The 14072-nt window shown below is 46.0% G+C and overlaps 1 protein-coding gene across 1 annotated transcript in view; it reads left to right on the top strand.

Annotated features, from left to right (window-relative positions):
- Positions 1-14072, top strand: part of lama5 (laminin, alpha 5) — a 90923-nt gene that overhangs the window by 19561 nt on the left and 57290 nt on the right. The window contains exon 3 of the mRNA XM_041945610.1: positions 12897-13014. Coding sequence (XP_041801544.1) covers positions 12897-13014 — 118 coding nt within the window. The remainder of the gene's footprint in view (positions 1-12896; positions 13015-14072) is intronic.

Here is a 14072-nt window from a genome sequence, read left to right as displayed (position 1 = left end):
TTCTCAAAGCTGCGGGGCGAGTTAAGGGACGAAAACTTGGAGGAGGATGAAAAATAATAAGAAGAAGAAGAAACGCGCGGGATAGTAATAAGTGACTCGGGGGCTACGCCCCGAGTCACTGGCTCCTGCAGCTATGAAATAGCTGTAGGAGCCAGTGACTCGGGACGTTGCCCCGTGTCCCTAATAATATATTTTTGTATAGCACTCACCAACCCAGCATCACACAGTGCTTTACAACAAACACATGAACACAGCAGTGAAACACACAGTAATGTTTGTACGAAGAGACCAGCATAAGGCATAGACAAGGAATAAATCTGAAAACATTGTGTGATTAAATCCATAAATTAAACACCAAGAATAAACCAACAGGTGAATAGAAATAGAGCAGTGGAAGTTGGTGCGATGCTGGCAGGTCATCAGCGTTAGATCTTGGTGTGCGATCTTCAGCACATTCGATTGTTCAGCTCGGTGCGTTGCAGGAAAACGATGAACAAAAGTTGAGCTGCGATCATCTTCGGTCTGAGGTCTGAAGTGTCCCTCTGAATCCGGCCTTACAGTCGTGTAGCTGCAGGAATGTCACCCCCCACATACAAACAGAGGAGTGGAGAGGGGGTGGAGGGATGGAGGGAGGACAAACAGAAGGGAGTGTTTTCCCATAGTTAAGTCATAAAACAGTGAATGGGAGTGGAAAGGGTGTGTATGTGTGTGTGTGTGTGTGTGTGTGATTGGCACCACACGAAGCTTTCCAATAGTTTCCAGTGATTGTGAGTTGCTGCAGTACAACACTGAACAATAAGCTGAAGTCTGCAGGATCAATATCTGTGAGTTAACTGTCCAAACCTCCTCTGATATGAAGATGCTGTGAAATGTTCCTCATTCAGTCTTTTCTTCGTTATTCGTTGAAACATATTGAGTCAGTGAAGAGGCAGACAGGCAGAGTCATCCAAACTGCTCTGATGCAACTCTTAAACTCCAGCCTGCATGGTCAGTTCAGTGAATACTGTTCTAGAAACTGCACCTTCAGGTTCATCATTTGAGTTATTTTAAAGAGGCGGCTCTGACTGATGATATTCTGCTTTTAGTCTTTCATCTACAAATTGATTTCTTTCCATTTTTTCCTCCCAAAACCTTCTGAATGTTGCAGCATCGCTCAGTCCAGCTCAGTTCTTACTTACCTGTTACTTTAAATCTCCTGCTGATCCTTCAGAGGATGCACAGCTTTGAGTAAAGTCTAAAAACTCCTCAGGTGTCTGAACAGAGGCAGACGTGTGCGTGCGTGTGTGTGTGCGTGCGTGCGTGCGTGCGTGCGTGCGTGCGTGCATGCTCTACACTTGTTCCTTGTCACATATCTCCGACCTGTGGTTCAGACACATTAATGAGTGTCCGTCAGCTGTCGGCGGGGCTGAACTTGTGACCCCGTGGACACCCCCAGGATCACCCCGCCGTCAAAGCCGACGGACACAGAAAGACATTTGTACCGACAGACAGCGAGGACGTGTTTATTCGTAACTGAGGGAAACAAGCTGAGGGCTGCGGCAACTGTGACTGGTTCCAGTAAAGCCGACAGCTGGGGAGCGTCAGCACTCCCAGTCACCATTAACATTCAGCCTTAAACTGTTACACATGCTGGGAATATTTGACGAGGCCGAGGACGTTTCTGTCTGACAGCCTGTCTGCATGATGGACACCGTATGCACCAAACAAGACATCTGGCTAATATCTACAGCTTACAGCTAATAGGCACTTAGTCCTGAAGTGTTTTTTTTCTGGTGGAATAATCATCTTTAACCTGCCGTGGAACCGAGCAGAACGTTTCCTTTTGTAGGAAAAACTGGATTTGGTTTTGATGTGAAGCTACTCAGCATGAAGGAGTTTTACAGGCGACGTGTCCTTGATGAAGAAGCTTTGGACAGGTGTAATAGACCTTTCTCACAGGTGTAATAGACCTTTCTCACAGGTGTAATAGACCTTTCTCACAGGTGTTATAGACCTTTCTCACAGGTGTGATAGACCTTTCTCACAGGTGTAATAGACCTTTCTCACAGGTGTTATAGACCTTTCTCACAGGTGTTATAGACCTTTCTCACAGGTGTAATAGACCTTTCTCACAGGTGTGATAGACCTTTCTCACAGGTGTAATAGACCTTTCTCACAGGTGTTATAGACCTTTGTCACAGGTGTAATAGACCTTTCTCACAGGTGTTATAGACCTTTCTCACAGGTGTTATAGACACGTCACAGCTGGGATGAACATTAAGGATGGCTGCATACGGTTTGGTTTATCCAGGTCCAGAGCCCCTGGATGGATTTACCGGAGCCCTTAGATGGATCAGAGCCGTCTTTAATGTAATCAGTTACACCTGTGTTTGTGGAAAAGGCTCTATTGAATAATCCTTCCACCGAGTCTGGAACTAGTTTACCAGTTTGTCTTGACGGCACATTGTCCTGCCCTGCAGCCTCAGTGTTGACCTTGAACAAGACTTTGACCTTTGACCTCTCTGTAGTTGAGGGGGGCGACGGGCGAGCACAGCGCACTCCCCCAGCTCGAGTCCTGAACTAATTAACTGCAGCCCTGTCTCCTGGACAGGAGGTGTATGTGCGACTTCATGCAACAGTACATTCTGAAGGATGCCAGAGCTTTTCTCGAAACTCTGGGAGGAATATTTATTAATGTCGTGTCGTCTTTGTACTGTGTTGACAGCGTGTTTCTGGTTGCCCAGGCGACGGCAGCACTTGGTTAAGGTTAGAAAAAGAAGGCGGTCTTGATTTATTACAGAAAAAGTTCACAGTGTGTTTATTAACGTGAGACTAAAACCACCATCTCTTCCTCAGATTAGCCAAAGAGCTCATAAGTCAAAGCCCAGATGAGGACGTGAACCTCTGGGGGTTCCACACCTGAGGCCATTGATCACGATATAGACAAATGTCACTGGTTCTTGTGTTTTGAGAGCCCAGTGGTCAATGTGAGATGCTGTTTACATCATTTTACAACAGTAAGTCACATTTAGGTGATCAGGGTCGAGATAATGAGGCAGTTGCTGCTCTATTATATCTGAATTGTGTATAGTTTTTTTCTAGTGTTTTATTGCAGCTGTGGATCTCTGCCACCTCTGACAGGTCTAAAAAAATTTAAATGAATACACCTTCATAAAAATAAAACATTACATTCATTAAAAAATAGCTGCCATTTGACACAAAATGCCACGTATTTATCACCTAGATATCAGCTACTAACTATTTCTATTTCTATTGATCATGACGCTGGAGGTGAGGATGTGTGAGACCTGCCACAGCTGCCCAACATTTTAATGCCATAAACCCTCATTTCACCTTATCATTAATTTAAGATCATTCAATAATAAAATGTATTTAATTATTTCTTTCATTTAAGAACTTAAAGGGACAAAGACGTGACAGATGGATACAAAGTAAAACGTGGAAACTGACAGACCGCTATGGTCGATCCTGTGTGCGTGTGTGTGTGTGTGTGTGTGTGTGTGTGTGTGTGTGTGTGTGTGTGTGTGTGTGTGTGTGTGTGTTTCACCTTGAAGAGTTTCTACGAACTCCTCCCTCCTCCACCTCTCTCTTCATTATGATAACCTGCCCTCCCTCCTCCTCTCACCCTTATCACTCCTCCTCTTCCTCCTCTTCCTCCTCTCATTCTTCACTAATTATGGGATTTGCTCCGGCTGTCTGTGATGATAAGGGATGGAGGGAACACATGAAAGGAGGAGTGGACCAGGATGGTGGAGAAAGTCACGGTCACAGGAGAGGAAACCTCCCTTCCTTCTCCTTCTGCCCTCCCTGGACCTGTTTTTTCCTCCTTATATCCCATAATTCCTCTGGTCTTTGAGTTTTGGCACATTTGGAACATTTTCAGCATGGTTGTCAGTTTCAGTGAGGACTTCCTTTGTGCGGGGGTCAGATACGGCTGATGGAGACGGTTCAGCTGTTGTTTGAGTTGCAGTTACCGGCTCTTAATGTTTGGTGGAGGATCACGTGTTGATTTATTTTAACTCAAACTGAAAACAGCGACTTCTGAATGGAAGAGTGCAGACGCTGCAATGAGGCCGGTGGGTGTGAACCCTGGGTGTGAACACTGCAGGGAGAGCGGGGGTGATGCTAGCAGTTTAATTCGTCCTGGAATGTCTAAATCCTGTTTCTCACCTCCTTTAGACCCACAGTCCTTTAGTTCTGATCCAGCAAACTGCAGCAAAGACTCTCACATGTTACCTTTGAGAATCCTCGCTGACGTCATGACGTCATGGCTTTAAGCCTAACTCTGACCTGAACCTGAGCCTAAAGAAGCCAGCGTGGGATTAGGACAGCGTCTGACAGTTTCATGAAAATGTCTTTCAGTGTGAAAATGAGCACCTTAAACCTCCTCTGTGTCTTCACTCCTTCATGTTCGGCCGTGTCGGCTCTCTGATGTGGTCTTCAGAGCTGCTGCTCTCAGGTCTAGTTCCAGCTTCAACCCTTAAAGAGTCTTTGAACACTCAGTCAGCTTTTATTGGCCAAATATGTTCAGGCAGAAAGGAATTTGACTCTGAGGCAAGGACCAGTCAAAATGTCCTCACTTTTCAAACATGTCCTCACTTTTCAAACATGTCCTCACTCCCAAGGTCTAAAACACACAAAGATAGAGGTGCAACACACACACACACACACAGTGCAGGAGTTTCCACTTCCTGGGGGGATGTTAAACTGTCAGACAGACTTGTGGAACAAGGCATCAACCTGTGGAAGAACCCGGAGGACAAACTGTCCCTCCAGGCCTCCTCTACCTGTTTCACCTCCCACCCCCCCCTTTCACTCTGCTACTGATTTCTCCTTCACTCCTGATCCATCAGCTCTCTCTCGTCTCTCTCGTCTCTCTCGTCTCTCCCGTCTCTCCCGTCTCTCTCGTCTCTCCCGTCTCTCCCGTCTCTCTCGTCTCTCCCGTCTCTCTCGTCTCTCTCGTCTCTCCCGTCTCTCTCGTCTCCCTCGTCTCTCTCGTCTCCCTCGTCTCTCTCGTCTCTCTCGTCCCTCTGTCTTTTGTCCGAGGCCGTGCTCGTATTGAAGCAGTTTGTTCTTGTCGTTTGCTCTCAGACAGCAAACTGCAGCTCTTCAGTATATATATAATATAATATAGTTCAAATATGTGTCAGGTCTTCTTCTAGCAGTAAAGGTGTGATCCTTCTTTCTCACTTTTTCCTTCCTCCCTTCCTTCTTGTCTTTTCACTGACCCTCGTTTCCTTTCCTTCCTCCCTTCCTCCTCGTCCTGTCTGATAAGCGTTGTGTGAGCAGAGGCCTCTATCAGTGGTCCCCCGACAGGAGTCGTCTCTCTTATCTCTCTCCTCCTTCTATCTTCTTCACGTCTGTTTTTTCCCCCCTCTCTATCTTCATCACTCTCAGCTCTCACCCTCCTCTTCCTCCATACAAAGCTGAAGTGAAGAGCAGTATGTTCTTCCTCATTCAGGGAGCGGAAAACTGTCGTAGAAGTTCTGATTATGAGACATGGAAGACACAGACACTTTGTCCAGGTTGTCTTTCTTTGATGAACACACTTTAACATCCTCTGAGGCTTAAAATCAAACTGCTGGATTTGACTTCGAGTCTCACTTAGCTTTCCTGGGGGGTCACGTCATTGCATTTTTTCCATTAGGAAGTCAGTGTTTCCGACTTTGTGACATCCCTGGAACTCAGTAAATCACCGAGTCTTAACCCAGCTCTTCCGTTCTTGCCCCGGCATGTCAGGGGGCTGGTGTATATGGGTACGTGCAGAAGCTTTTAACCCCTTTGCAAACCGGCGTGAAGATGGAAAGATAAAGACAGAGTCTGTAATCTTTACATTTCTGAAGTGTTTAGAAACAGTGGGACGGCGGCTGAGCGTGTACGGGCCGGCTGCCTGGATGTGAAGGTGTTGGAGGTACGAGGCTGCAGGTCGTCTCTGTGCATCTTCAGCCTCCGGCTGCTGAAATGCCACCTGGAGGAGTTGGAATATGGAGGTGCTTGTTGTGAACGTGCAGGCTGTTATTCTCTCAAAGTGTCGGTTGGGTTTTCTCTTCCTGTTGATAACGAGCGGTTCCAGGTGACATCGCTTCCTGTCTGGGAAAACGCCTGCTGATCTCTGTCCCTGCTGGTAAAGTGAGGGATTTGAGTTCATGTCCAGTTTATTCATCTTTTCATGCTTTTAATCACAGCAGTAGATGATTTGAGGAGCTCGCAGATGAGTTAGCTCGGGGCTAAATGTGGCGGCTGCAGACGTGTATCATATCAAACCGATGGAGCAGAACGCACCGGCTGCAGTGCGCCGGGATGCACATGATCTGATGCCACGAGGACGAGACTTTTATGGAGCGTTGAAGCGGGAAAGTGAGGCGTGTACAGGAATTTGTGATATTTTGATCCACATCTTACATCATTGGTGGATTTTGTGCTTTAGACGCCTACGATTGTGAAAACCAGAGGCTCAAAAGTGATTCAAGAAGACGACTGTTGCAACAACCAACAACTGATGAGGCTTACATCCAACTCTGCATGTGAGTCACTAAAACAAACTAGTGTGTTTAAAGCATTATCAGCCCTTCGTTTGCTGTAAAAATGGACCCCCCAGTGGTGTTGGAGGATAAATCAGTGGACAGTGGAAAAGTCGATAGACACGCTATCGTTTTCAGCCGTCATAATTCAACAAGACACGTTCAAGTCTTGTTTTAGACGGTGAAACCTGAAACTGCCAGAAAATGTTCTCACTGAAACCTGAGAGGAGTCTTTCCTGAGGAGTCCTGGATCAGGAATCCTGGATCAGGACTTCTGAGGGACGAGCAGACAGACGTTCCCAAACCCCTGGAGCGAGACCAGGGGGCGGCGTTCTCCTCCCCTGGTGTGATATGTGTCCATGCAGAAGTTGAAAAAGCCTGACCTCACAGCAGAGCTGCATGATGGATTCAGCTGAGGGACGCTCTGAGGAGCTGATGGACAGTGCTCAGGGTCCTGGTCTCCACCCACTCAACTTGTCAGTACAACCTCTCAGCGTGTATTTAATTTTCTCAAGTTTTAAAAAAAACATGGTGTCAGTAAGCCAGCGGGAAATGGAAGGGCATTTAGTAGACTTCCAATGCAACAATAAAACCCGTCTTGCTAATAAAGATGTATAAGCTATCATATCTTTTTGCATAGAGTTTATTACAAGTGAGGCATCAGGAACCCCAAATATGGCAATCAGAGGGCAAGGCTGCAAATTTACTCCAAGAACGGTGGACATAATAGTAAAGTAGCCAGTCCAGAAACCATTGAGATCAGGGCAAAGAAAAAACATGTGACTAAGGAGAGCGATGACATTTGTCGCATTTGTCTTCAACTTCTGGATATAGTTCAGAGAGTCTTGACTTGGAAAAATGGACCCTGTATAGAACCTTGAATTGGATGACGAGCACAAGAGAGCTGTTTTATTTTCGATTAATCCTTTAATCTATAATGTTCAGAAAGTGGTTGAAAATGTGATGATTGATGATTCTTCGCTTTCATTCATTTATTTTAACTTATCGAGGTCGAGGCCTCATTCACAACACACAGAGTAGAAATTAGACAGAAGCTTTGTAAGAATGGTTGTTAAAAAGTAGAAATAATAAAAAGCCGACTCAGCACAATATTGAAACAAGTGGAATGAATAAAGCAGTTAAAAGTGCAGCAGCAGTGTTTTTCTGTTGACGGACGGCTGAGCTCCAGCAGCATGGGGCTGTTACATGTAATGCTGACGTCAGGTCAGGACAGCACATGCACATAATGAGCTGCTGGTTAATTAGCTTCAGTCTTTGTGTGTTTGAGTGTGCGTCTGTCCGTCTAACATTCACGATCTGTTGAAAATTGAACGGATGTTGCTGGAACCTTCTGGTGATGTCAACAGTTTAGCTGCAGAGTGAGTGAAAACAAACCCACACAGAGCCTCTGTTCATCACTTTTTATAGTGATGAAGAAGGAGAGGAAGAGGGAGGGAGGTGTAGATGAATACATGTTCAGGGAGGATTAGGACAGGAAAGAGGTACAAGAGGGACTCAGAGATTGACGTGGAATGTGAGGAATGACCCTCGTTCTCTGGGAGCTGTCCCAGCCCGACACACACACACACATACATGCTAACACATGTGTGTGTGTGCGTACATGTAAGTGTGCGTGTATGAGTGTGTGTGCACTCACATGCATGCATGTGCACATGCATGTGTGCACGTGCATGTGTGTGTGTGTGCGTGTGTGCGTGTGTGCGTGTGAGAGCGAGACAGAGTGCAGCAGCTGCTCTTCAGTCTGGCACCACTGGATCTGTCTGCAGAGACGCAGTAACAGATTACACTGTGACTGACTGATAATAAGAGTCAGTGGAAACAGAAGCGGCGTGTCTCTTCATGTGAGACACGTGTGAGGAATCATTCTCTCTCATCCAGCTCACAGATAAATTAACTGAGTGTGTTCCATCACTGATGGTGTTTCTGCTGGGAAGAGAATCAGACGCCATGCCATTCTTAAGTTGATCATCAGATATGTATATATGAGCATATATGTATATATGAGGATGTATGTATATATGATGATATATGTATATATATGTACAGTATATGTCAGTATATATGGTCATGCTTTGTCATAGTAACTTCAGTGGGGGGGGGCACTTTTAAGCGCGGAATGATCCTTTAAGTCTCTGCAACATACTGACAGATGCAGCTGCAGCTCCGTCTCTGCTTTACAACACCGCCTTTATTTCCTGAGTCCTGTCTCTTATCAACCTCTGTCTCCCTCCACCTTCAGACACATTTACCAGCACACACACACACACGCACGCACACACACACACACACACACAGAGTCTCCATTGACGCCCCCAAGACGCCAGAATAATCTGCCCATCCGCCGGTCTTACTGTGAAGAGATTCACACGTGTCTCCACACACACACACACACACACACACACACACACACACACAGCAGAAGCAGTTAGTCGAATGTCTGAATTTATGTTTTTAAATCAACTTTAAGTATCAAATATTTTCTGCTTTAGCTTCTTCTTCTTCTGTGTTTTATCTGCTGTGGTTTTTAGACCTTTATCAGCTGCCTGTCCCACAGTCTGATACTGTCCAGTCTCAATACATGCGCACACACACACACACAGCATGACATCAGGGTCCAGCTCTTATTCCCTGTCTGACTCTCTATGCCTCACTTCCTTCCCCTCTGTCTGTTCCTCACCTGTCCCGTCTCTCAGGTGTTTTCTCCTCCACACAGGTCCCATGACTTTACATTGAGCTCAGTGATCCTGATGATTTCAGATTGAAGTAACGCTCTGATTTCATTGACATTACTGCAGCCGCCCCACAGAGAGCAGTTTGCCTTTGAGGAACAGTTGATTAGATTTTGATGGAGATCCAGATGTGGAACTCAGATCTGTATCGTCTGTTCACACTGAAACCCAGAGAGACAGACTTCCTGAAGTCCTGTAGGCACACTTTGATCCTGAAGGAATCACTTTCAGTCGACATTTACATGACATGACATGACATGTTTGAGTATATCAGAATGTAGTTCAGCATGTCTCAGTCCCTCGTTTCACAGGGAATCAATCTTTTCAGCAGCTTATCAAACCCTGTTTTCTAGTTCAGGGATCAGACGAAGGCTGCCAGCACCAATCAGTTCGATTATGATTTGTTGTTGATTCCAAAAACTGTGTGAAGATACTCAAAGATGAAAAGACTCAGATACGTTCTTTCTTTCTCTCTCTGAAGCGTCCCCTCCTTCATCCCTCCATCCTTCCCTCTGTCCCTTTGTTGTGTGTCTCCTGTCTTATCTCCATGGTTACCTGAGGCACCAGGAATGTGGTGCCACCAAGGAATGTGTACAATTATTAAACCAGCCAGGGGCCAGACACACACACACACACGCACACACACACACACATGCACACGCACACACACACACACACGCACACATTTCAAAATCCAGTCAAAACAATGTTGGTTTGCCACAAGTCTGTGAGTCATGACGGTGCAGTCTGACTCCATTCATTGACACGCATTGATCTCACACACACACACACACACACACACACACACACACACACACACACACACACACTGAGGTGCAGGTGCTCAAGCTTCAATTCAAGTCCATCTGAACTGTGGAGGGATCTGAGAAGGTGTTACTGTTCCTGATAAAAGGGAAGAATAGAAAAACTGATCCTCAATCACAGTTTTTCTATTCTTCCCTTTTATCAGGAACAGTAACACCTTCTCACTCTGTGTGTTCCTGTCATGGATTGTTTCTTTTCTTGTTGGTGTTTGAGTTGGTCGAATGACAGGAGCTGTATAAGTAGACTTGATGCGACGCTGCTGTCTGTGGCTTCACAGATATGTAGCACAGTGAACAGGATGAACAGTTGACTCCATCCTCCTCTCATCACATCTCATCACACATCGGAAGTCGTGGCAGGTCTGACCGTCTTCACGTCTTCTTTTTAAGGACGTGGTGTTAGGAGCTCTGTCCCGCGAGGTCACGTCTTGAAGTAACGCTCGCTGTCTTGCTACGTGGCGCGCCCGACAAAGTGGTTTTGAGACGTCTTTGACGGCTCGGCTGTGCCGGGCTTTGACGACGGGTCGCTGTCGGAGTGAAGCTGCCTCGGCTCTGACTCTGAACCTTCAGAGAACAGCTTCTTCTTCATCTTGTTTCCATGCTGTCCACTCCTTTCATTCCTCCAGTTTTCTTCCAGCTGCTCTCTTATTCTCTCCATCAGTGTCTCTCCCCCTTGTTTGACCTGTTGCTGGCTGCTCGTTGCCATGGCACTAGCAGTCTGATTGATGGGATTGACGGGGAGGCTGACCTGGGAGGCCACAGCTAATCCATAAATCCTACAGAGGTGTGTGTGTTGAGAAAAAGAGGGTCAGCAAAAACTTTTGTGTGTGTCACTGGGCAACAGACCGACCCCCACAGAGAGCTGGAGACGGGCAGAACAGTGTGATCGGTTTGTAGTTCAGCGTTTTATTCTGGGCTGTTCGGCCAGTTTTTATCAGAGCTTCATGTTTTACTGTACATTAAAAATCAAAGTTCAGCTCCAGCATGCAGACATCAGTGTGACCGATCATCTTCTTCACTCTTTATATGGAAATAAATCGCTGGACTAATAATCACAAGACACAATCTGAATAGAAAATACAATAATGAGATAGAAAATGATGCAGCAGGAGATTTAACTGACTCCAGAGCTACAGCCAATCACGTAGCTGGCTCCCCCCTGTTCGTCCTGGTAGACAAAGACTGGAAATAAACCTGCTGAGAGGTGGTGAATCTCTACATTCTGTAAATATGTTGGGTTGTTTCACAGTTCACATTTCGTCACGTCAAACTTTAACCCCGGGATCAGAGGAAGGCTTCTGGATTTTTCTTTCAATATGTTTGGCCCCCGAGGACGCATCGAGGCCTCGCCTTCAGTTTCCTGTCCTTTAGATCTCTTTCAAACACACACACACACACACACACACACACACACACACACACACACACACACATGCTTATGATGCCCAAAGCTTTTATTTGTGTTTCAAGCAGATATGATTTCTTTTACTGGACAAAATGCAAATTAAAGTGCATGTTCTTCTTCCTTTTTTTTGATTAACATGATTTTTCTACCCATAGAAAGAAACGTACAAAGATTTTTACCATTTTAATGACATGAAGACTCTGATTGGTCAGTTCTAACTGTGTTCTCTGTTTTCTCGTTTGAGAAATGATCTAAAGCTAAAGTGCTGGAAAGTTGCCCTGTTGTAACATCATAAAGCCTCCTGACGACGTATGAATGATGGACAGATGGATGGATGAACGTGAGTCTGTTCTGTCCTCCTCCTTCATCCCTCCATCCTCCTCCTCCCTCATTCATCAGCCTGAAACACACTTCTGGAATTCCACAGTGATGTTTTTGCAGGCGTTTGTGTGTGTGTGTCTGTGTGTGTGTGTTCATGCTGTGATGCTGAGACACCAGCTAAGTGTTGAACTTGTTATAACATGGACAGAAAGACGGACTCAAGGGTTGGCTGTTGTTGGGCTTTAAGCTGACGTTCAGCTTTGCGTCCACGTCTGTAAACACGTCTGTCCATGTGGAATAAAAGACAACGTGTCCATGTCTGCTGTGGGATGAATACAGCTCTGTAGAAAATCTCATCTCATCTCATCATCGTTGCCTTGTGAAACTGTTGTGTCAGGACCAGGATCTGATCCTGGAGCATCTGGTGCTCGTTAGTCGGCGATCAGGTCTTTGATAGTAACGAGTAACACGACAGAACACATCAGGCTGTCAGGAGCTTCTTCTTTTATCCTCTCATCGATGCCCTTTCCTTCCTTTTGTTTCATCTCCTATCCTTTCTGTTGTTTCGTCTCCTTTCCTATGTCCTATCCTTTCTTGTCTGTTCCTTTCTTTCCTTTCCTTTTGTTTTCTTTCCTACTCTGTTCTTTTCATTTCCTTTCATTTCTTTCCTTTCATAATGCTTCCTTTTTTTCATTTCCTGTCCCATCCTTTCCTTCTTTTTCTTTTTCCTGATTTTGCTTTGCTTTCATTTCTTGTCTTGTTCTTTCCTTCCCTCCTTTTGTTTCATGTATTTTGGTTTCTTTTCCTTTTCCTTTCCTTCCTTCCTTTTGTTTCATATCCTGTTCTTGATTATTTCTTATTATTTCTTTCCTTCCCTGTGTTTTCTTTCCTTTCTTTCCTCTCATCTTGTCCTGCATCTCCTGCTTCGACCTCACTTGCTTTGAAACATGACACACAGTGGTGAGATGCATCCTTCGTCGATGTGGAGCTGAAATCAGCTGATTAATTGATTTGCCGTAACAGCGTGAACCATGCTGGGATGTGAACTCTTCTTCTCTCTTCTTCCTCTCTGCAGCTCTACCATGTGGCCTACGTGTTGATCAAGTTCGCCAACTCTCCCCGTCCAGACCTTTGGGTTCTGGAGAGATCCATCGACCACGGGCAGACCTACCAGCCCTGGCAGTACTTCGCCTGTGAGGAGAAACACACACACACACACACACACACACCTGTACAGCATACGTTCACACAGTCTCTGACTCCAGATGCTCTTTGGACCAAACTGAGTCAAATTCCATCAGCATCACTTCATGCTTTCCTAACCTCCCCCAGGGTTCAGCGTAATTCTCCCTCTAATCTCAGAGTTAAACCGCAGCCCCGAGGGCAGGCGGGGGGAGAGCATTACATCACAGAGCTGCCAGCTGATTGGCCAAGGCAGATGTCAGTCCAGGTGGGCTGTGGGGGAATTCCAGGCTTGATTCTCAGCAGGTCGCAGCTTGATGCTCACCTGATTAAAAGAGAAGGAGGCGAAGGGGGTTTGGGTCTGCCTCACCTGTGTGTGTGTGTGTGTGTGTGTGTGTGTGTGTGTGACCTGGCATTAATGAGCATTATTAAAAGCTGCTTCAGGTGTCCGAGCTGCCGGAGAAATGAAGGTTTCAGCTGCAGAATGCTCCCTGCAGGCATGCTGTGCATCGCTGTGCTCGCAGGGACTCGCTCTCTGTTTGTTTAATGCGCTCCACAGTGGATCAAGAAGCTTTACATCTTTAAATTCCCTCCACTCAAAAGTAAACAGTGAGACAAAGTAAAGCAAAAACCTGCAGCCTGAAACCAGTCCCGACATAGACCGGTTTCAGATCCCTGTCTTTGGAGGATGCTGCTGCAGGGAAAATGTACCTTGTAAATGGCCGAACACTTGGCGTTGTACGAATGTGGTGCTGCTTCCTCTCCAGCTTTGTTTAGGAGGAGATCTGCTCTGAAGCTTCAGCTGTCTCAGGTAGACAAACCTCCTTAATGTGCCACACCTGGTCTACAGACGAGTTCTGAGCCATGGACTGACTCCAGCCAATCATAGCTGACCTGAATGCTGCGAGCTGAAGCTCGTTTTCAGCCACGGGATGCTGTTTCAGAACATGTTTATACGATGAGATGAAATAACTGAAGTGATGACTGACCTCAGAACTGCCCCACATGTGGAGGATCCTTCTTGGTGTGCCTTGATGTTTGCAACAGTGTCACTTACATACTGGTAGTT

This window comes from Chelmon rostratus, chromosome 10, assembly GCF_017976325.1.
Source record: "Chelmon rostratus isolate fCheRos1 chromosome 10, fCheRos1.pri, whole genome shotgun sequence".
Classification (NCBI taxonomy): domain Eukaryota; kingdom Metazoa; phylum Chordata; class Actinopteri; order Chaetodontiformes; family Chaetodontidae; genus Chelmon; species Chelmon rostratus.
This window is presented reverse-complemented; position numbering and strand designations above follow the sequence as displayed.